Source organism: Pristis pectinata, chromosome 7 (assembly GCF_009764475.1).
Source record: "Pristis pectinata isolate sPriPec2 chromosome 7, sPriPec2.1.pri, whole genome shotgun sequence".
NCBI classification, from domain to species: Eukaryota; Metazoa; Chordata; class Chondrichthyes; order Rhinopristiformes; family Pristidae; genus Pristis; species Pristis pectinata.
Window position 1 is genome coordinate 41,155,728 of NC_067411.1, and position 24,075 is coordinate 41,179,802.

Genomic DNA, 24,075 nt, shown 5'->3' on the forward strand with positions numbered 1-24,075 from the left:
CTTAGCTGCTGTAACAAATTACTGCACAACTTGGTCAGTGCCAAAAATGGCATTTTATTAAGATAGTCCAAGTTCTGTGGTGCTCAATTGAAATACAATCAACACTATAAAAGAATGCATGTAATTTCAGCAGTTTGCATTTTACAATAGGGAATGTGGAGAGCTTTCCAAAACTAAAATGGTGTCCTGAAATTGTATTGAAACAAGTATCCTACAAAGTCACAATTACAGCTAAATATACATGAGACAAGAACAAGTACTTAAGGTTTCCACAGTTTAAGGAGACCATCTTCACTGTAGGTTCCAATTAGATTCTGGTGTGGATGATGAGCAATTCCAATAACATCTTTCTCATGAACCTGCAGAATTGAATTAAATCGGTTAAAGCTCCAATTTCCCCATTGTTGAACTTAGCTGAATCCCACAATATCAAGCAAAGCCCTAATAATGTACTATGCCTTTAATGACAGCAGTAATTTATCCCTCAACCCTGGCTAAAATATTTGCCATAACTAAACACACCACCTCTCCACTTTTCATTATCCAGTCATTACCAATAAATTATTTTAGGCTGCCAGTCCTGATGAAAAGCCTCAACCTAAATGTCACTGTCCACTTCCCTCCATAGATGCTGCCTGACCTGATTTACTCCAATAAATTATTGATGGGTTCTCCTCCCACTACTGGTCTTAATGAGTCCCAATGCCTCAGTGGCACATGCTTCAGATGTATGCTGACAATTGGTTCTACCTCAACATGATTACTGAACCCACACAATCTAAGTGCTTCACCATTGGGAAATTCAGCATCATTGTCTTAAAACCTTAAAACAAATTTAAATTACAGATTCCATTTCTTGCATTTATTTATATTCCCATGCCTTTGGATGACCAGAAATTTGCACCAAGTCCTGTTCACCCAGAAACTCATTGATTTCAAAATGCTTACCTTTTACCTAATTTGAGTGCTACAACCATGCTGTTAGCCCTCATTCAACTAAGCAGTCTGATCATCTTAATTGCTCCATGAGGTACCCTCAGCTGTAAACATCTTAAGAGCTGGAAATTCCTCCTCAAATCTCTTCAGCCCCAGACACATTAAAACCTTGCATCTCCTTACATGGCTAGGTGTCAAATTTTGTTTGAGAATAATCCTATGAATAACCTTAAAGTATTTTGGTGTGACTAAGGTGCTTTATAAATACAAGTTAAATGAACTATCATATAGGTCCTCCTCAGCCTACGAACACCCAACTTATTCAAGCCCATGCATACAAAATGAGCATTTGAGAGACTGGCAGGATGGATTTGCTGGCAGCTGTGGGGCTGCAGGCATCTTGCGTTTGCAGCAGAACCTGTAAACAGAATTCGGTGAGGACCTGTAGTTATCAATGCAAAGATAAAGGACCTCAACTGGGTTAGAAATAAGCAACAATACATATTGTACTAAAGCCTTCAGTATATTATGTAACATTGTTTTTGGCTCCTGCACCAAATAAACCAAAACCAGATTGCCCTTAATATTAATCCTGTATTCAAATAAGATATAATTTGATGCACTTAGATTTATAGAAACAATCTCCCTTACCGTCAACGTTCTCTCTAGCTTTCCAGTCACTGTACTGAAACAGTAAAGCACAAAATCTTCACCAACGCAGTAGATCCATTCCCCACGTGGAGACAGGCAACAGCACACAAAGTCACCTCCCTCTCTTTTACCAGAACTGAAGCTCCTCACAATCTGTAATGAAGGATTAAGGTTAAATCCAGCAAAATGTTTGGTTTGAAATCCCAATTTTATACAATAGTAGAGCACTGAACATAGTTGTTGGAAAAAACTACTGAAAACTCCATTGAAATAATCCAATTGCATCTTGAAGGCTACTTGAATCTATTCTCTGACCTATTGAGTGCATTCCAAATCCCAACCAGTTGAGTAAAATTAGCATTTCCTCTGGTTCTCTTAGCAATCACTGTATATTGGTGCCCTCCATTCATTTACCATCAGGCAGTCTCAGCAACTCATCGAAACCTTTAATGATTTCAACAACTCAACTCCCTCGGTGCTCTCTGCTCCAAGTTGAATGACCCTTCTCCAGTCTAACCCAGTAAATGTTAAACTACCATTCCCAGAACTGTTTATTTTGACCACAGGAACAATTTACTTTCGGCAAAGAATGCACATTTTAAATAAAAAGAACTCACATTCATTGCTCACATGATTTTCAAATTTCAGAGTGTCAACAAATCTATAACTTTTCCCCTTAGATAATTTTGCAGAATTTACCATGCAAAACTTATACTGCAAATGATACATACTTGACAGGCATGAATATATGTGACTTGACAGACAGTAATACTCCAGGCACACAGTCACATATGAAACTAGTGAGTTCCCATTGGCTCTAAATGTGTAAGAAAGAATTTTTCCCAAAAAAACAAATGAACTAAATCTATATGTATAAAAAAAACAAATCCTAGGAAAGAATTGGGAAAGATAAAATGAAATTTACAAAAAGGAAAAGTTATAAACTTGCCATAGATCTGCACTTCACTAAGCATATCTTCTGAAAAGCCAAAACATTTCTACGTTTCAAAAAGTAACTACTTTATCTTTTAATATCCAAATAAAATTAATGATTACATTAGGAAGCAAACCATCAGCCCAATATAAACCTCACGTCTCATGCTTTGAATGAAAGTAACACAATTATTTATGATAGTTCCATAAACTTGTTTCAAGAAACAGTACCATTCTTATCCAAAAGTCTACTTAAAGGCATCTAAATCCTTAAATGGAAATAAGTCACCAGAGAAAGCTGCTGCACAGCCATACCTGCCCTTGCATGTTCATGATGACCACTGTATTTGATCGGTTACACACTACAAAATGTTCAGGGTTCTTTGGCAGCAGGTGTACACTGTTCACTGTGATATCAGTACCAGCAGAACTTCCCAACGACTTAAACGTATTTGCACATTCTGTTGTCTTCACATTCCAGATCTGCAAGGGAGATGATAAAAATATTTCAGATAATTAATAATAGAATCAACCTACCACTGACTCAGCAGCTGTCTCTATACATGTAAGCCAAACACAATATATGGTATTTATTCTATTCCATAAAATGAACAAAATCTTATACATTATCGTAGCAAACAAAACTTGCTTCATCTGTTACTCCTGGATAAAACAAAGCTATAACTTTGATGATTGACACATATGTTGGTTCTGATACACAAGTTTATTTTTACTTAATTCTAAAGGCTACCTAAAAGGGACAGAAGAATATTACACCCTTATGAATAATAACAATATACATGTAGCATAGCATAGTGGTAATCAGAGGCTTGGACTAATAGTTAAGAGATACAAACTCAAATACCTTTATGACAACTGAGAAATACAAATTCAATTATTAGTAAATTCAGAGTAAAATACTCTTAGTAGTAGTGATCATAATTGGTGGTGAACTTATGTTCTTTGGGGAATAAATTCTGTCGTCTTTGCACAGCAATATTGCCGACTCTTTAGCTATCTTCTGAGATGGCCCAGCAAAACACTCAGTCCAAAGACATTTGGGATGAGCAATTAATGATGAGTCTTGATAATAAGACCCATGTGCTTCAAATGAATAAACAATTACTTTTATACAATTTAGCACTGAATAAAAAAGTTGATAAATTACAGGTGATTTAACAGTAAATTATATTTCCTTCATTCACTGACTACAGAAGTTGTTGTACTTAACATGACAAAAGAACATTTTCAGATTCGTATATTAATCACCAGTGTATAACATCCTTCATCCCAATACTGTTTAATACCTTTACACTGCCATCAGAGGATGCACTGAGAATGTAATGTCCATCTTGTGTAAAAGTCACTTCATTAACAAATGATGTGTGACCTCTGAACTCCTTCAGTGTTTTTCCAGACTTCAGACCATGAATCCTACCAAAAAGAACAGAACACAAAATTAATACCACCAATAGTGGCAGACCACTCACTCAAATTCTTACCCAAGCAACCAGCCATGTCGAAAGATCAGAAGGTGAATCTTACTGAGATTTCTCCTTTAACTTCACAAAGCTAGAAGTGCAAAATAGGAAAGTATCTTATATCTGCTAATCCCTTTGCATCTACTTGAATATGAGATTATTAGCAACAAATCATATTTACTATTCAATGATGATATACAAATTGATCCCCTCCATGTTCTAAAATAAGGAAACTAATTTTAAAAATGTTCCCATTTAAAATAAACTACAAGAAACCGATAATGTTAAAGAGCACACAAATGCCCCCACTCCAAAACTTCATCTTAAATGTCAAAACTGGCAGAGTACAGCATGTGATTTAAGAGCTACATCATAATGAGATAGCCCTTTATGAATAGTAATTCATCTGATTCTTCCATAGACCCATGTACATCAAATTCTTAGCACTTCCAAAGCAGATTATAAGTCACAAGTTGATTCTAATGTGCAATATTTTTATACTGGTGATGCAAGAGGCTGCAGAGACTGGGGTCTGGAGCAAACAATAAACTGCTGGAAGAACTCTGCAGATTAAGCAGCAGCTGTAGATGGCAAGGGATGGTCAATGTTTCTTGTTAAAACCCTGCATCAGGACCGAGGGTGTAGAGCGGAGATAGCTAGTATATAAAAGTGACAGGGAGGGGTGAGACAGAGGCTGGTAGGTGATAGGTGGAATCAGATGGTGGAGGGGGGGGAGGGGTTTGATGGGCAGATGGATCCACGTGAGGAGAGGGAGGGGGTTGTTGAGAAAGTGGCAAGTAGGTGATAGGTGGAAACTTATAGGGGTGGGGTGGGAGTGGGGAGGGGGAGATTACACAGATGGAACCAGGTGGAGAGGGTAGAGACAGAGGCTGGTGGGTGATAGGTGGAAACAGATAAGGGAGGGATGATGTGCGCATGGGACCAGATAGGTGAGGGGACAGGAAACACGAATCAAGGGAATAGATACCCAGCGCATAGGTATGTGGGTAGTGGGCAGATGAAACCAGGTGGGGAGGGAAAGAGTCTTGGTTTTGAGAGGCAGAGGGGAGGAAAAAGTGAAAAAAGGAAGAGAGAACTAGGATGGACTGGTAGAGTGGGAAAGGAACATGGGGTGTGGATTGCATGAAATTAGAAATTGTTCTTACCCTTTTAATAACTTCTCTTTCAATTCCTCCCACTTTTTACAAATCAAAAGTATAGCCATCAGCACTCACGTGGGCCCCAGCTATGCCTTTTTTTTTGGCTTCCTGTTCCAAACCTACTCTGGCACTCCTCCCCACCTCTTTCTCTGCTACATCGATGGCTGCATCAGTGCTGCTTCTTGCACTAGTGTGGAACTCATCAATTTAATCACCTTTGCCACCAATTTCCATCCTGCCCTCAAATTCACCTGGATTATTTCTGACACTTCTCTTCCTTTTGTAGATCTGTCTGTCTCCATCTCGGAAGGAAAAATAAAACTAGCCACAGATATTTACTATAAACCAACAGAATCCCACAGCTACCTTGACTACACCACCTTCCACCCTGTCTACTGTAAGGACACTATTCCTTTTTCTCACTTTCTCCATCTCCGCCACTTCTGTTCTAGGACCTCTGCCCTAGGACCTTCTTCCAGAAACGTGGCTTCCCCACTGGCATAGTCAATGGAGCCCTGATATGCATTTCCTCCATTTCCCACACGTCTGCTCTCATCTCATCTCCCCCCAGACAGAACAGAGATAGAGTTCCTTTGGTCCTCACCTTTCATCCCACTAGCCTTTGCATCCCAGCATGTCTTTGCCAATTCCACCATCTCCAAAGGGAAGCTACCACCAATCACATCATCCCCTCTCCCCGACTTTCTGCTTTCCGCAGGTACCACTCTCCACGACTCTGTGATCCGCTCATTTCTTCCCACCCACCCCTCCCTGTTCCCCAGCACTCTTCCCTGTAACCATAGGAGGTGCAACATTTCTCCATTCACCTCCTCTCTCACCACCATCCGGGGACCTAAACAGCCCGTCTAGGTGAGACAGAGACTCACCTGCACCTCCTCCAACCTGGTCGATTGTATTTGATGCTCTCCTTTACCGCGGTGTGACCAAGGGTAGACCAGGTGACCGTTTTGCAGAGCAGCTGCACTCTGTCTGCATCGGCCAACTTGAACTTGCAGTTGCACGCCATATCAACTCCTCTTCCCATTCCCACACCAACCTGCCTGCCCTCGGCCTTCTCCACTGCCACAGTGAAGCCAAACGCAAACTAGAAGAACAACACCTCATATTCTGCTTGGGTAGCCGACAGCCCCATGGCATGAACATTGAATTTTCCAATTTCAGGTAACCCACTCCCACTAGTCCACTCAGTTCTTTTTCCTTTTGTTCACCTCTTCCACCCCTTCTCCACCTTGTTACCTAGACTCATCACCCTGCTTCCATCTGCCCGTCACCCACACACGTATCCATCTCGGTTTCTTCTCCCTCGGTTCACCTTTCCTGTCCCCTTCCCTCTCTCGTCTTCCCCCCACCCCATGGTTCCATCTCCCCATCATCCTCTCCCTCACACTTCTATATATTGGCTATCTTCCCTCTACACTCCCTGATGCAGGGTCTCCACCCAAAACATCTACCATCCCTTTGCCTCCACAGATGCTGCTTAACCTGCTGAGTTTTCCCAGCAGTTTACCTTTTGCTCAAGATTTTATACTGCAGTTTTATTTTATTTTCACCTCCTGAGATTGATTATTAAAAGTCACGTCTTGTACAAAGCTCAAACAGACTGTCCTAGCTCAGCATGAGCTTCCTTTCCACATTATGGATAGAATACTTGTTGCCTTATCAGCCCCACACACTCACAACCCAAAACAACATTGAAACAAATGTTAAACAAATGAAATCTCACCGGATTGTTTGATCAAAAGATGCACTGAGAATCTGACTGCTGTCTTTGGAGAAACTGAGGCAGGTCACTCCCTTACTGTGAGCGCGTTCAAATCTGCGTAGACACTGACCACTCTGTATCTTCCACACCTGTGTGAAGGCAAACATTCAGCCCATTGTGCCCATACTAGCCCTCTGTAAGAGCAATCCAAGCATCCACATTCCTTAGCTCTTTCTATTCATTTTTTTCCCTCTCAAGTATCTTGTTTCCTTTTGAGAGTATAAATTGAATCTGCTTCCACTACTCTTTTGGATAGTGAATTCCATTGTCATGACTGATTGTTGCAATGAAAAGTATTTGGTCACATGCATTCAAAACATTGACAATCTTGAGACTTAAAAGGACTGAAGTGATCCATGTGCCCCCAGTAAATCAGCTCTAGTCTTGGGAACTTCTGATTAAGCAAGTAGAGTTGGTGGGATGGGAATTAGGTTAAAGTGAGAATTTATTTTAGTGAGTAGTTTAATGAAATTTAAGAATTGAACGTAACTCTAACTTTTATAACAAGATTAGTCAGCACAGGAAAAGGTCAGTAATTACAGTTATTTTAACATATGGGAATCTTGAACGGTAATTAAACTATAGAAGACTTTGGAAAGTTTCTTAACGGAGATCAATGAGCTTAAGATCTCAGAGGCTGAGGTGATGTTGGAGATTTTTCAGTACATCAGGAAGGGAGAGACATTTCTAGACTGAATTTCAGACCAGAGTTGAGAGATGAAGAGCTAACAATGGGGAATTCTCAGTGGTAGAAGCAGTGGCCATTCAGGAATCAGGAAAAGCAGTTACAGTACAGAATAGGACAGTAAAATGTAGCAAATTACTCCCTCTGGAGGGCCTGACCTGCTGTGTGGGAGTTGAGGATTCAGGGTATAGCCATCAAACGGATAACAGTGGCACCACGTAATCAGCTGTCCATAATAGGTGGAGGTTAACACGCAGGCTAGGAATCCAGTAATGCTTTATTTTAATTGTTTCCACTATTTGAATAATGATGTTAGCAAGACATGAGAAGTGATGATTCCTTGATTTGTACTGCAGTACGTGGTAGAGATAAGAATGGATGGAAAAATAGGGACTTTAGTCCATTGCTAAAGTGATCAGCAGAAACCAGGACAACTGGAACAGTCATATGCAAAACTCATGGCCATAGTTTGATCTCCACTGTCAAATCAAAATAAGACTGCAGTGTACTTTTATTCTGTTGGCTTAATTTTACTTTCTTTATTGGAAGGGATGGGAAGAGAGTTCACAAGGAAACGTTTCTGAGCTATTAAAATTGTGCAGTGGTAGAAAAATTAGCTTTATAAAAGAAAGGCATTATACAGGGAAATGAATGTAGAAAGGCTGTAAGGAATTCCCAATGAATACAAAATTAATCAGTATGCTTTAACAGGCCAAATAAGTGTATGGAAATGACCATATTATCAATGACCTGCTTAAGTCAGTAAGGTGAATTTTGCTGACACCTGCACAGGCTACATTTCACTCCTGTATCCAGCATGAAAATTCACCAGAGGTTACATAATAAAGGAGCCTTGAGACAAGGTCTAGCCAATCTATTACTGATAATGCCAAATTGCTTTTAATGTTGAATATTGAAATTAATCATGATCTGAATAAAACAAGTTAACTAACAAACATGGCAATGTACTGCTTGAAAAATTCAAATGTAACTTTGAAAAAGATATGGACTGATATTCTGATCCGATATAACCAAGTCATAAATGCATGAGCAGAAACATCATGGGTAGGACATGGTTGCACTTCTCATCTCCTGATCATACAGGTCTCCCACAGGCAGTGAACGTTAACTTAACAAATTTTTGCTACAACAAAGGGTTCTATTTAATTTGTTGTTTAACTAAGATTTAATTTGCTATAACGAAGGGTGGAGAACATATTTGGAGACCATCTTTCAAACACAGGTGTGTAAAAACCAGTAACATTTAACAGTCAGTTTGATCTGGTTAATGGGGAGGAGTCTGTGAAATAAACAAATTATTTAAAATTTTAAAAACTCTCTTGAGCACTTGCCCTCTTCCACCTGGCATCACTAGGTGACTGGTGTGCTTTAGCTTTTCGATTTACTATGACCTTGCTGGGAAGGAGATTGATGAGCTTCTGACTTCTTACCATCCATGGCAACTGGAATCCCCACAAAAGTTAAGGGCTGTAGGAGCTTTTGCATTTGGAAGGGTTAAGAACTTAGCCCATTTGTTAACTGGGGAAGACCTGTACACAGTATCACAATTGAGCTATGGCCTCCTAAACTCTTATTGAATGGCAGTGAAAGCTTGATGGACTTCATGGCTTAGACCTGCTCCTATTCATCATGTTATTATTGAAACTGCACTTTACAAATTATATTAGCTACACTGAATTAAAAGACCATTCAGCCCAGCAAAGGTTCATGTGGGGCATGACAGTATTCATGCCCCACATGAACCTTCTCCCACTCCATCAACACCTCCTATTCCTTTCCCACTCATTGTTTTGTTCAAACCAGCTTACCCGAAAATTGACATCTCCCATTCATCTTGTTCCAATCACTCTTTGTAGTGCAAGTTCCAGATTCTAACTCTTAACCACCTAGTAGCAAGAATAGGATGGTGGCCCAACTTTTCTCATCAGATTCAATTTTACTTCTACTCTGACATCTCCTTGAAATGCAAAATTACTTCATGGACTAACAACTTCATTGCAAGTGAATTTAAATGATCAGTTCAGAAGTTTAAACCCTGCTACAACCTTCATATCTTTGAAATATTTTCTCAGTGTAGCTACCCACCTTAATCTTTCCATCCTGTGCTCCTGTTGCTAACATTTCAGTGTCACGACTGAAACACATGCAAAGGACTGCATCATCCATCATCATGAAGTTATCTTGTGCCTGGTATTTCAGATCCTAGAAAGTGACACGAGAGGAGTTAAGAAAAGTGAACACAGTGCTGTTTATACAAGAGCAGCAAATCCACCCACAAACCAATGAGGACACACATAGTGCAACACAGGAGAGTCAGCTTACTGTTTTTTTTTACACTCTGAATCTACAATCTTCCAACTTATATGCACATTTTATTACCAAATCCAAACTGGTAGCATACAAAGCAAATCAAACAGATCTCCACTACATTTGTCGTAAACTACTACATCTACTTACAAAACTAGCACTGGCATTAACTAAGAAACAATTAATCACCAGACAACTCAAACTATATCGCTATATAATCCCCTCCAGCCAAACAATAGACCTAACCTTCAATCATACCATTTTTAAAAAGTACCACTGTATCAAGTTGCTATAAATTCAATTTGCAGAATATCAGTAATCAATTATGCACAGAGTTAAAATATACCACCAAAATATATCAATTCCAAGTAGAAAGTAATTAATGGATTTGGTATATCCAACAGAGTTTGTTCTAGAGTTAAGAGCATCATATCCATTAAATTCCAAGCTTGGATAGTTATTCTGTATGCTTGTGTTCAGCTGATAATGAATTAGTTGATTTAGTAACAGTGGAACAAGAAGAGTTCTTTTTAAAGGAAAAGCTTTTTTTCTCTGATATTCAGTAGGACACCAGAGTACTCACAATGCACTTTAAACCATTCAAAACCAGTGCCAAATTTACTACAGGAATTAAAGGATTTTTTCAAATATTCATGCATCAAAGCAAAGATCTTAATATTAGCAACACTATAAAAAGGTTTAAGAGAAATACGTTCAACCAAGTCATTCCTGTGTTTTTTTATATTTCTCTTGGACCCTAAGCACATTGAACCTAGAAATGGGAGGGCATGACTTTAACAATTGCCAGAACTTCAGAAAGAGCTAGAAGTTCACAATAATGACACGTTGAATTGATTCTTAAGGGGCCCATGTGGAGAAGCCAGATCTTTAAACTAACATGTTATGAAACATTCTACTGGCCGTCTGTACTTACCTTTCTAATTTTGCCTGTGGTGAAGTTCCATACTTCGATAAAGCCGTCCACGGAACCTGTAACCAGATACTGGCCATCAGGGGAGAATCGAGCACACTCCACATGGGACTTCTGGCCAAACTGTTGAAAGCATAAATAGGACAAGCTATATAACTTATTACTTTCCAACAAGTTGTTCTGGCACATAGCTTCCTCCTCACTAGCACTTAAGTGACTTGTTCTTTTCAAAAATGAGGGTTGTTTTTAAAAGAAACCTTAACATTACTTGGAATGAGTTCTAAATTTAAAACATACTGTTTCACCTGTTAATCAATAACAATTCATCAAACACTAGAAAGAAACCAAGAGATCTTAACTGCACTCAATTACCTGAATGGCATAATTAATGCCTTAACTTAACGTCTTACTTAACTTCACCACTTGAATAAGCTTGATTCTGTTTTGTAACATGGCCAAATACCCAGTATTTCACTAATGCTCTTTAAATCATTTACCTTGATATGCCTGCTGAGTTGAGTGGGAAACTTCTCCTCCTCTACATCTTTCACAGCTGCTTTTCCTCTGAACAAATCAATTGTCATACCAGGGGGCAAAAGACCCTGATGCTGCTGCCATTTTAATGCCTGGAGAAAAAACAAAAAAAAAGGTTTAGCATAGAGCTAACAACTTATCAAATATTGAATTACGTATGAACATTTTCTATTGTGTCTAAAATCCCTTCATTGCAAATTATGAGGAGTGGTTTAACTTAATAATGTGCAAGTAGCAAGTCATTCACAGTGAGATCTACAAAAGCAAAGTAATCTCTGAAGCAGAATCTTTTGCCCTTTTATTAGCAAAAACGGTAATGATAAAAGATAAAACACTGCCCTATCATAATACAAATTATTTACTGCTAACACCTGAAAGGTAGGCATGGTAAGCCAATTAGCCCCTCAAGTCTGCGCCACTATTCAATTACAATAATGGGTGATCTGCAGTATTAATTCCATTTATCTAGTTTGATTCCTTAAGCGCTAACCTCCCAGTTTCACTTTAGACCATGAGTGCCAAAATGTCACCTCTTCATTCAGCAAGAAGGGCTCCTGATCAGGTTTTGAGTTCTAATGCTAGAGTCTCCCTCTTCTTCTTGCAATTGTTTGATTACTGATCCCAAATCTACATCCAGTAAGCTTTAAATTCCTGGGTGTTAACATATCGGATTTGTCCTGGGCCCAGCACAGAGGTGCAATCACAATGAAGGCACACCAGTGTCTTTACTTTCTTAGGAGGTTATGGAGGTTCGGCTTGTCACCAAACACTCAAACTTCTACAGATGTATTGTTGAAAGCATCCTGACTGGTTGCATCATGGTCAGGTACGGCAATTCAAATGCACAGAAATGCAAGAAGCTGCAGAATAGTAGACTCAGCCCAATACATCATGGGTACATCCTTTCCCAGCAGTATCCCTCCTCTAATATCTAGAGGAGGCGCTAACTCAAGAAGGCAACATCCATCATCAAAATCCCCAACATCCAGGCCATGCCATCTTCTCACAGCTACCACTGGGCAAGAGGTACAGAAGCCTGAAGTCCCACACCATCAGGTTCAAGAACAGCTACTTCCTTTCAACCATTCAGTTCTTGAACCAACCGGCACAACTCTAATCACTACAATTTAGCAAAACCACGACCACTTTGATCATTTTGCACTAAAATGGACTTTGTTTTTTTGTTCTATTTGTGCTCTTTCTTGTAAAAATTGTGTATAATTTATGTTTATCTTGTGAATGCTGCTTACCTGATGGTATGTGCCTGTGATTTTGCGGCAAGTAAGTTTTTCATTGCACCTATGCATACATGTAGTCATGCATATGACAATAAACTCAACTTTCACTTTGATCAGATTTGGGAATTCTGTTGCACCTTCTCTCACAGAATTATAAGTATCATCCAAAGTGCAGGTTAAACTTTAACTTTACTTCAGTTTGCAATATTTAATAGAATATGCACTTTGCAACTCAGCTCAGGTACCCTCTTTTATCTACTTTAGAATAAGAATATTTAACAAATGACAGACAAGGGAGAGAGAAACATAATAATCTCTATATCAGACAAGGAATGGAATGTTACCCTTTAAAGGAAAATTGTATCACATTCTAACAAAGAAACCATTATCCTTAGTGGCTACAGGCAGCCCCCACAATATGTCCGTTTATGTTGCAGAAATTTGCCGTTGCAAAATTTACAAATCACTCCCCAAAAATTTGAGAAGCAGAATAAAATTCGCTCTCACAGAATTTGTGTGAAAAATAGGTAAATAAATCAACACAAATTTTTCTTTTCAATTCGCATTTCTTGACGCATGCGCAGATGACACAGCTTTGCATTATGGAAAACTGCATACGGACTGCTTTCTAGGCATGCAACTCTCTCACCTCCCCCCCACCCCAACAGTTGAGTTGCCCGTATTGTTTTCACAAACAAAGGCAAGAGTTTCCATAAAAGTTTTTAAAATGTTTATTATTAATTCCAATGGTTGCAGAAACAACGGTAAGGGTCTTTCAAATAACAGTCACTGCTATGTTTTTGTTCTAAATAGCTTAGCATCAAGTATCTCTCACCAGAATGCTCCGGGTACTGAAAACGAAGTCCACCCACCTGACCCAACAAAGCCATGAGACGTGAGGGGGGCACCACACTGACTTCGCCTGCCAATGCCTGAGCAATGGCTGCTCTCCGCTTCTCTTTACTGCTGCCATCTGGGTAAGCCTACGTGCAAAAACACAACAATTTACTGAGACATGACAGACAATTTAGAAGAGCAAATTTTCAAACTCCAAATATACTCATACCAGCTGAAAAAAACATTTAATTCACTAACATAATAGAATCTCTGATGTACTGACAGCTTCAGAGAATTACTTTGCTTTTGAAGTTTTGTTTTTAAGTGTAACAAATAAAATTCAGTAGAACTCTTTAGAAGACACAAGAAACTACAGATGCTGGAAACCTGGAGCAACACACAAAAAGCTGGAGGAATTCAGTGGGTCAGGCAGCATCTATGGAGGGAGATGGACAGTCGACGTTTCAGGTCGAGACCCTTCATCAGGACTGGAAAGAAAGAGGGGAGATAGCCGATATAAAAAGGTAGGGGGAAGTGGTGGAGCAAAACTCTTTATAGTGTCCTGTACTGTTTGTATTGACATGGGTTCAAAAGGTGCCACTTTTAAAAACGTAACAAATTATGGTGATCTGCAATGCATTTCCAATAAAAAGATGGTGGAAGCAGATTCAATAATTACCTTCAAAAGGGAATTGGATGCATATTGTATTTTTGTCATGACATTTAGCTTTCAAGTTTCAGCTTGCCAAACCTACCTTTGTTCCTAACCTTGAGTCTAGTCACAAACCTGGCTCACACTCCAGACCCAAGTTCCAACCTCAAACTTACTCACATTCCTGACCCCTGGTGTTCCCAACACTGAACCTGGCTTTGGCCACACACCAATTATTGATGTTTCACTCCTTGCCAGCGTAATACATCAAATGCAATCCATCTCATAACAAATGGGATTCACCAGATATCACACGAGAGTGCTCTGGAGGAATATTTACCAATATTCTCAGCACTACATGACTGATCTCATAACAATGCTGACCAGTGGATGTTAAGTCAATGGATAATGAGGAACTAAAATACGCATGTGATGCTGGTGATGGAAGATCTGACGTTGACTACAGAACTTTAATGTGAAAGCACTTGAAGCAGTTTAGTACAATTCTGTTCAAAAACCCTGCCCCAAACTTGCAGCAACATCAAGTTTCACAATGGCTGCAATATGATCACAAACATTCCACTCTGGTTTTCACAACAATAACTGTGATCCTAAGGAGGGCCAACACTATTAACGATCATCGAGTAGATGAATAAAAATACCCTTTCAGTTTGTTCAATATTCAAAAGTCATCAATTCAGTTATTTGGTAATTATTTTAAAGATTCTTATTTGCAGATAACTGGTGACTTCTGAATATTGAATAAGGGTGTTTTATTTATCTACTAGATGATTGTTAATAACGTTGGCCACTTTGGGATCACAAATATTCTTTTGAAAACCAGAGCAGAACAGAAAAGTTTGTGCTTGCACTGCAACCATATGAATCCAATGTCTATTACTGTTGCTGCAAGATCAATTACTTTCAACGTGACTTTTAAATTCAGCCAGCTACATGGATTAATGAAAGCATAGAGAATAAAGTGAATGCAAGTTACTTGGTAGTAGTGTGAGATGACAAAGTAGTGGAAATAAAATAAAATCTATATCAAAATCAGATTTAAACCATGAAGTTAGAAAAGTTAAATATCCCACGGGGAAGGAAAAAATGAAATTGCTAAAATGGATACACAAGCTTTTTTTTTTAAATGCTGAAACTTTTATACAATACAAGCTTTAGAAAAAAATTACTGCCTTCGCATTTGAAAATTTACCTTGTGTTTGACACAAGCCTTGACAAAAAACTGTTTGGGTTCCATTTACAAAGCTTGTTACATAGTTTGAAGGTACTAAGGGTGTTTTGTTTTAGAGAAGCAAAGGACTGCAGATGCGGGAATCTAGACGAAAAACACTATGATGCTGGAGGAACTCAACAGGCCAGGCAGCATCTGTGGAGAAAAGCAGGCGGTCAACGTTTTGGGTCAGAACCCTTCAGGACTGAAGATAGGAAAAGGGGAAGCCCAATATATAGGAGGGAAAAGCGGAGCAGTGTTAGGTGGTCAAAAGAGGGGAGGAGGGTGGGCACAAGGTGGCGACAGGTAAATGCAGGTAAGAGATAGTGATAGGCAGATGCAGGGGGGATGGGTCAAAGGTGAGGAGGAAAAAAAGGGAAGTAGAAGAAAGAGAGATAGGCTAGGAAAGGGAAGAGGAGAAGAGGCATGGTTGGAGGTGGTGGGTATTACTTAAAGTGGGAGAATTCAATGTTCATGCCGTTAGGCTGCAAGATTCCAAAACGGAAAATGAGGTGCTGTTCCTCCAGTTTGCACTTGTCCATTTTACTAACGAACTCAATTTATCGGCCTTTCCCTGCCAAAAGTCATGTGCGGGTGTGTGCTCATCATACACATGACAAAAGCAAAACAAGTCTAGATAGCACTAATATTTTGAACACATACAATTTTGCATCTGATTTCCCTAAAGCAATGAATAGATACATGTTTTCTTTAAAAATTAAGGCAAAAATCAGTTTTACAAGAGAAATGAGAATTCACAAAATTAAAACAATATCCATGAAAGTTATTTTAATATTTCACATTTGAACAAGATAGCCTGCATATTCAACAGTGGTCTACTCCTTTTCTAAAGTTTGCCAAATGACAGATGTTAATTACCTCACGGGGATCAAAGTAAGACCTTGCCAGTAGGTTCTCCAGATGAATGTACCTCTCAGGTTGGGTCTGCTTTAGCATAATCATGGGGTCAGTCTGTCGGAGCAAGGATCGAGCAGCACCCAACTCACGAAGTTCAATCAACTCCAAAACTACCTAGAAAAAGAACACAAGATTTCAAAATTTCAGTGATACACAGGCTATTTTACAAAGGCTGCAACAGTGGTACGTTCCTAAAAGTAACTGTTTATCAGGAAAAAGAGATAAAAATCATCCTCTTTGTGTGTCCAATGTTGAAAAGAATGACTCAAAAATCAGACATTTTAAATTTGGAGAAATCAAGTCTTCATGTTACAGTCGTGGTTTGACATTCACAGATAATATTCCCCGGACACATGTGAAATGGAGGCCACAATCAGATCAGCCATGATCTCACTATTTGGCAGAAGATGCTCCTGAGGATCAATGATCTATTCATACTCCTACATTCTTTGCTCTAATGCACATAAGGTTCACTATCAACCTTATGTTACAAGTTTTTGTAGTGGTTTATGTATTTTTGAAAGCTTGTTACAAAAATCAATATTAAGTGTAAACCAAGAAAACCTACTAGAGTTGCAAAGCAATGTGAAAATCCAACAACTGCATATGCTAGATATCTGAAATAAAAAACAGAAAATGCTGGAAAGTAACTCAGCAGGTCAGCTAGCATCTGTGGAAAGAGAAAGATATTTAATGTTTCAGTTTGAAGACTATATCACAGGCAGAAAGAATAAATTTGTATTGTAACTTTCAGAACCTTCTTCAAAATAATACCTTGGAATCCTTACATCTATTTGCGAGAAAAAAGGGTTTTAATTTAGCACATGTGAAAAACTGCAATATTAACAGCAGTTTTAATCACATTATTAAATGATAATAGAACACATTTTTTGAGTAGTCCAAAGGAAAACACTACCTTTTAACTTTAAATCATGCACAGGAAAATAGTTTGACTTAATAATAACAATTGATATAATTAAAGGTTCTCTTTGTGCTTAAATCACTCTGCCCCCGTCTCCATAACCTCCTTCGGTACTATAATCCTCAGATTTCTGCAACTCCAATTCTGGCTTCTTGCTCACCCCCAATTTTCTTTACCTCAATATTGACAACCACTTGCCCCATTGCCAACAGCTTGATTCCATTTACTGTTAAGCCTGTGCAGTGTTGATGAATTCTAATGCTTGTTGTCACAGAATTTACACATTTTTTAAATGTAATTATAGACATAAACGTATCAGAAAGGCCAAGCCCACAAAGGAATTTCAATATTATAAGAATTTTAAAATTGATCACTGGAGGCAATACATTATTCATGAACCATTCAAAATTAAAGCAAAGTCTTTTCACTTCGACCATTCAAAAAAAATTAACACAACTTTTTTTGACTGAATAAAGTTTTAAAAACGCAATCACTCAATAATCCTATTTCATGTCATTCAAATTATAATTACCTTTTGTCTGCAACCATTTCCCCATTTGTCATGTTTGGGCATTATTGAAATCTCATGCTTGTCACAGAATTTCTACTTATTCTATGAACTTGTATAGTCATATACTAATCAGAAACTGGAAATCAAGATCAAGGCAGTGTACCTGACCAAGCTCACTCATGACTGCAAACCTTGGAAACCTTTAGAGAACCTCCAATTCAAAAGGCAGGACTGAGGAAATATTCGCAGAGCATATTTCCCTAATTCATCAGGAATTAACCTTCACAATGCAGAAACATTCAGCCACTACACACAAGGAATGGTCCATTCTCCCCACCAACTTATTTGTAACACTTGATTATCTTACCTGCTCATATAAATCTATAAGGGTTTTATCAGGCAGCTTCAGTGACTGTATGGCTTGCAACACAGTGTCCCAGTGCCCACTGTTAATATCTGCAACAAAACTCTCAATACTATCCACTGTGTTCAGAGACACTGTGGTCTCCTCTTGTAAAGTTGCCAGGGTCCGGTGCAAATTGTTCTCCTTCAAATACTGCATGATCAGGCGGACAACGCTATGAATAGAAAACACAATTCTATTAGTGCATTACATAAAACCAACTTAGAAGTATGCTAAATCTAAATGACAAACATTTCATCTGCACTCATCTCCAGTCTGTTTTCCCATTTAAAATGGATATGCCCACATTCAGAAAGAAATTCATTCACATCCTCAGAAAGTTCTAAAGTGCCCCACAGCTAAACCTTCAGTACTTTAAATTAAATTTAAATTCTATAAACTAGAGGCTTGGTTCTTCAGCGAGGTACTACGAGTATCAATATGACAACAACTAGAAAATGTTTTGTGATGTCACCGATGAATGAACATCAGTAAAACTACCAGAACTCCCCAGTTTTTTTTTAATAATGGCAGGATCTCTATTATAATCATTTGTCTGGGCACATAAGTTATCTCAAAGTGATAATACAGCCCTCCCACAGCAACACACTGTAGCACCTGGCTTTATTATGTAATCACCTCATTGAATTCAAACTTTCTGATAGACAATACTAGTAACCAGATGAAAGGATGATACTTTCTACTTGACCATGGAAAACTGCATATTTAAAGTTAGCACTTTGCCAAGTGAAGAGGCTGCTGCACACCCTCCTATGGGAGAGTGTAAAGATAGGGCAACAAGTTTACATGGACTGTTTTATTACTGTAGCCACAGGAATTTATAATGGAAATATCAAAATGAATTGGGGGAAAATGCTGGGGAGTGGCATGAACTGCATCACCCCATTGAAGAGGCGGGACTACACAATGGAAGGCCTCCTTATACACTATACAAAGTGAAAATGGTACTGACACACTAGACTAGGACAATTTAGGACATAGCTGTTAGAATGAAGGGCTATGATTAAAGGCCAGAAAACACCATTGTGGCAGATCAGTAATGGCCATCACTAAAGTCAGAACCATCGCCACTAAACAAATACATTTAAATTAATCCCTCCTGAAGTTGTAGAGTTGCAGAGCATGGAAACAGGCCCCTTGGCCCACCGTGTCCATGCCAGACATAAGTACTTAACTACACTACCCCCATTTTCTAGCATTTAGCCCATAGCTTTCTGCACTATGGAATTTCAAATGCTCCTCTAAATAATTTTTAAGTGTTGTGAAAGTCTCTGACTCCACCACCCGCTGAAGCCATGCAATCCAAATTTCAAGCACCCTCTGGATAAAAAAATTCTTCCTTTAATCCTCTAAATCTTCTTCCCCTCTAACTATAAACACATCTGCTAAGGTGAAAATTTCTCACTATCTATCCCATCTATGCCCTGCATAATTCTGAATACTGCAATCAGGTCTCTCCTCAGTTCTCTCTGCTCCAGGCTATCCACTCTCTCCTCATAACTGAAATACCCCATCTCAGGCAACATCCTGGTAAATCTCTGCATCCTCTCCAGTGCAATCACATTCTTTCCATAGTGTGGTGACAAGGACGGTAACAGAACTCCAGCAGTGACCCAAGTAATGTTTTATAAAGTTGTATCATAACCTCCCTGTTCTTAAGTTTTATGCCCTGGTTAGTGAAAGCAAGCACCCTGCAAGCCTCCTTAACCACCTAATCTACCCTTCAGGGATTCCTGGATATGTACACTGAGGATCCTCTGTTCATCATTACTTCCTAGGGTTCTACCATTCATTCATCCTTAGCCTCAAACAGCAACACCTCACATTTTTCAGGATTAAATTCCACCTACCACTGTTCTGCCCATTAACCAACTCACCAAATCACTCTGTAGCTTTAGCCTGATTGTGGCTAGTGAGACAACACACCAACTTTCATGTAACCTGCAAATTGACTGATCACACCTTCTACATTCACATCTCGATCGTCAATATATATTAATAACAGAAAGGGAGACCCAGCACTGATCCCTGTGACACACCTCTGATCACAGGCTTCCAATCACAAAAGCAACCGTCAACTATCACTCTCTATATCAGGCCAATTAAAATCCTACTTACCAACCTGCCCTTCATCCCATGGGCCCTTTGTACCAATCTCCCATGGGATCTTGGCAAAGGCCTTACAAAAGCCCACGTAGTCTATATCAAACACACTACCCTCATCAACACACTTAGTCACCTCTTTAAAAAATTCAAATTATTCAAATAGGATATCCACTTAATAAGTCAAAGCTACAATCTTTGATTAATCCCTCTCTCTCCAAACCCAGATTAATCCCGTCCCTCAGATGTTTTCTCACAATTTCCCTACCACTGACATTAGACTCACTGGTCTGTAAGTACCTGGTTTATCCCTGCTGCCCTTCTTGAGTAAAAGTACACTTGCTGCCCTCATGTCATCTGGCACCTCTTCTGTGATCAGAGAAGATTTGAAAATTTCTGTCAGACACCCAAAATTCTACTTCTTGGCAGCAGGGATACACATCATCTGGTCGTGGGGATTTAAGCCTGTTAAAACAGCTAAGATTGCCTTCTTTTTTTAAGGATTTCACTGTCCCCCTCCCTGAATTCTCCAACTACATCTTCCTCCATAGTAAATACAGAAGAGAAGTACTCACTTAAAACTTGGCCTACGTTTTCCAGATTCACACAGATTGCCTCTATGATCCCTAATGGGCCTTTTCCCTGGTTACCATCTTGCCTTTAACATATATAAAATGCTTTGGATTTTCCTTAGTCTTGCCCTCCAATGCTCTTCCATGCCCTCACTTTGCACTCCTAATTCCTTGTTTTCTAAGTACCCCCCACTACACTTCCTATACTCCTGAAGGACCTCTCCTATTTTCAGTTCTCTATACCTGCCACGAACTACCCTTTTTCCCCCTTTATTCAACCCTCAATAACCCTTGACATCTATTGGACTTTTGGCCTTTTCTTTCATCCTTACAGGAACACATTGTTTCAAGTTCCTGGGAGTGAACATCACCAATAGCCTGTCCTGGTCAAATCACATAGAAGCCATGGCCAAGAAAGCTCACCAGCGCCTCTACTTCCTCAGGAGGCTAAAGAAATTTGGCTTGTCCCCTTTGACTCTCACCAACTTTTACAGATGCACCATAGAAAGCATCCTATCTGGATGTATCACGGCTTGGTATGGCAACTGCTCTGCCCAGGACCGCAAGAAACTGCAGAGAGTTGTGGACACAGCCCAGTGCATCACGGACACCAGTCTCCCCTCCTTGAACTCTGTCTTTACCTCTCGTTGTCTTGGTGAAGCAGCCAGCATAATCAAAGACCCCACCCACCCGGGACATTCTCTCTTCTCTCCTCTTCCATCGGGTAGAAGATACAGGTGCCTGAGGGCACGTACCACCAGACTTAAGGACAGCTTCTACCCCACTGTGATAAGACTATTGAACGGTTCCTTTATACAATGATATGGACTATGACCTCACGATCTACCTTGTTGTGACCTCGCACCTTATTGCACTGCACTTTCTCTGTAGCTGTGACACTTTACTCTGTACTGTTATTGTTTTTACCTGTACTACATCAATGCACTTTGTACTAACTCAACGTAACTGCACTGTGTAATGAATTGACCTGTACGATCGGTTTGTAAGACAAGCTTTTCACTGTACCTTGGTACAAGTGACAATAATAAACCAATACCAAATACACTGGCACTGAACTCTATTTTATTTCTGAGTGACTCCCCCAGCCAAATGTAGATATACCTGCAAATAACTGCTCCCTATCCACTTCTGCCAGGTTCTTAATTCAGTACCTAATTTCTGGTCCATCCTTGTCCTCCTCTATAACTACCTTCAAACTTGCAGATCTTTACGAACTTAAAAGTCCATAACTTTGGGAGGAAGGAGGCAACATACCTTCTTGGATTCACATCCATGGCCAAAGAAACACCTGTCCAATCCCCTCACTATCCAGTTTCCTATCAAAATTGCCCTTGGACTCCTGCTCCTCCCCTTACGTGGTTAAGTCACCCACAGTGCTGAGATCTTGGCCCTGGTTGCACTCCCCAGAAGAACATGCATCCCCCACATTTTTTCAATAGAAAAAAGTTCTGGAGTGAAATGGGCTCTGAGGCTTACCTGAATACCTGCCTCCCTCTCTCCCTTCCTCTGCCTGGTAGTTATCCATTCATTCTACAACTACATTTCCTTAAACTTCAGGGTGGCCACCTCTAAAAATATACTACTCACATAATTCTCAGCCTCGTGGAGGATATTTCCCAGGACCCTACTGTTCACTGCATGTGGAAGGAGTCAGAGGGTGGTAGTGGAGGGTTGTTTTTCAGATTGGACGCCTGTGACCAGTGATGTACTACAGGGATCAGTGCTGGCTCCTCTGTTGTTTATCATATATATTAATGTTCTGGATAAGAATGTAGATAACATGATTAGTAAGCTTGCAGGTGACACCAAAATTGTGGGATAGTGGATGGTGAAGAAGGTTGTCTAAGGTTACAACAGGGTATTATTCAACTGGGAAAGTGGACAAAGGAATAACAGATGGAATATAATTCAAACAAGTGCAAAGTGATGCATTTTGGAAAGTTAAACCAGGGCAGGACACACGCAGTGAACAGTAGGGTCCTGGGGAGTGTTATTGAACAGAGAGACCAAAGGATCAAGCACAATTATGAGAGGCATAAATGGGATAAATAGCCATTGTCTGTTTCCCATGGTAGAGGTGTATAAGACGGCATAGGTTTAAGGTGAGATGGAGAAGGTTTAAAAGGGATCTTGGGTACATTTTTCAGACTCTGGAATGAGTAGCCAGAGGAGGTGGTGATGGCAGGAACAGTAACAACACTTAAGCATCTGAACATGTATTTAATGAGCAAGGCATAGAAGGATATGGAACTGGTGCAGGCAAGTGGATTAATAATAGATTGGCATGATGGTCGGCATAGATGCGGTGGGCTGAAGGACTTGCTTCTATGCTGTATAACTCTATGATACAGGGCTTCAAGCTGAAATGTCGACAATTCCTAGCTCCCCTCCCCCCCCCCCCCCCACCCCACCCAAAGATGCTGCTTAACCTGCTGAGTTCCTCCAGCAGATTGTTTGTTGCTCTATGACAAATTAGCTACAGTACTTCTTAGCAGTGCCTACAGTCTAAAAGTATGCAAGTGACTTTGGGATGTCCCGAGAGTAACACAAAAGGCGCTTTCAAAATTCCTTACACAAAATGCCCCTACAATCCACAAACCAGTTGCCCGCCACAGCCTCCTTACAAATGGAATGAAAACCCCACAGTTAGTTTAATGCAGCTCGGGATTATTGCCCAGCTGAGCCCAGCCAGTTGCAAATATTACATATGGTCAGTTCACTGATTTGACTGTGCAAAGAGTCTATTACTAGAGGGCAGATATTTAGGGTGAGGGGGTAAATTCAATAGCAATGTGTGGGGCAAATGGTGGGTGCCTGGAATGCACTGCCAGGGTTGGCAGTGGAGGCAAATAGACGTGTTTAAGAGGTTCTTGGATGGACACATGGAGGGATAGGGGCATTATGTAGGCAGATGGGATTAGTTTAATTAGTTTAGGACAACACTGTGGGCCGAAGGGCCCGCTCTGTGCCCCATCCTCCTGCGGACAGCCCCGGGCCGCACGCCCCGTAACCCGCCAGCCCGGCACTGAACCTCTGCACATCACAGCCCCAACAACTCGCTTACTCTGCCGACTCGATTTCTATCGACATGACGTCCGACCCGCGACTTCCCGCTTGCCACCAATAAAATTAAATTAAAAAAACACTCCGCCGAAGCCTTCCCTGCAGGCCGAGGCCGAGGCCTCCACACACACACACACACACATCTGCTTCCGGCCCAGGCA

The 24,075-nt window shown here is 40.0% G+C and overlaps 1 protein-coding gene across 1 annotated transcript; it reads right to left on the bottom strand.

Annotated features, from left to right (window-relative positions):
* Positions 1–34: 34 nt before the first annotated feature.
* smu1a (SMU1 DNA replication regulator and spliceosomal factor a) lies at positions 35–24,075 on the bottom strand. The gene is made up of 12 exons (XM_052019918.1): positions 23,916–24,075; positions 18,099–18,309; positions 16,260–16,412; positions 13,533–13,643; positions 11,386–11,514; positions 10,892–11,011; positions 9,736–9,852; positions 6,906–7,033; positions 3,828–3,954; positions 2,836–3,003; positions 1,588–1,740; positions 35–359 (listed from the first exon to the last, which is right to left on the bottom strand). The coding sequence occupies exons 1-12, from the start codon at positions 23,939–23,941 to the stop codon at positions 261–263; spliced, it is 1,542 nt and encodes a 513-aa protein (XP_051875878.1). The 5' UTR covers positions 23,942–24,075; the 3' UTR covers positions 35–260.

Excerpts from the sequence above, each read along its gene's own strand:
- smu1a (XM_052019918.1), bottom strand. The coding sequence starts at position 23,941 with ATGTCGATAGAAATCGAGTCGGCAGA. Across the intron at positions 11,012-11,385 it reads AACTCAGCAGGCATATCAAG|TTTGGCCAGAAGTCCCATGT; the intron begins GTAAATGATTTA and ends TGCTTTCAACAG. Across the intron at positions 3,004-3,827 it reads CCTCTGATGGCAGTGTAAAG|ATCTGGAATGTGAAGACAAC; the intron begins GTATTAAACAGT and ends TCTCCCTTGCAG.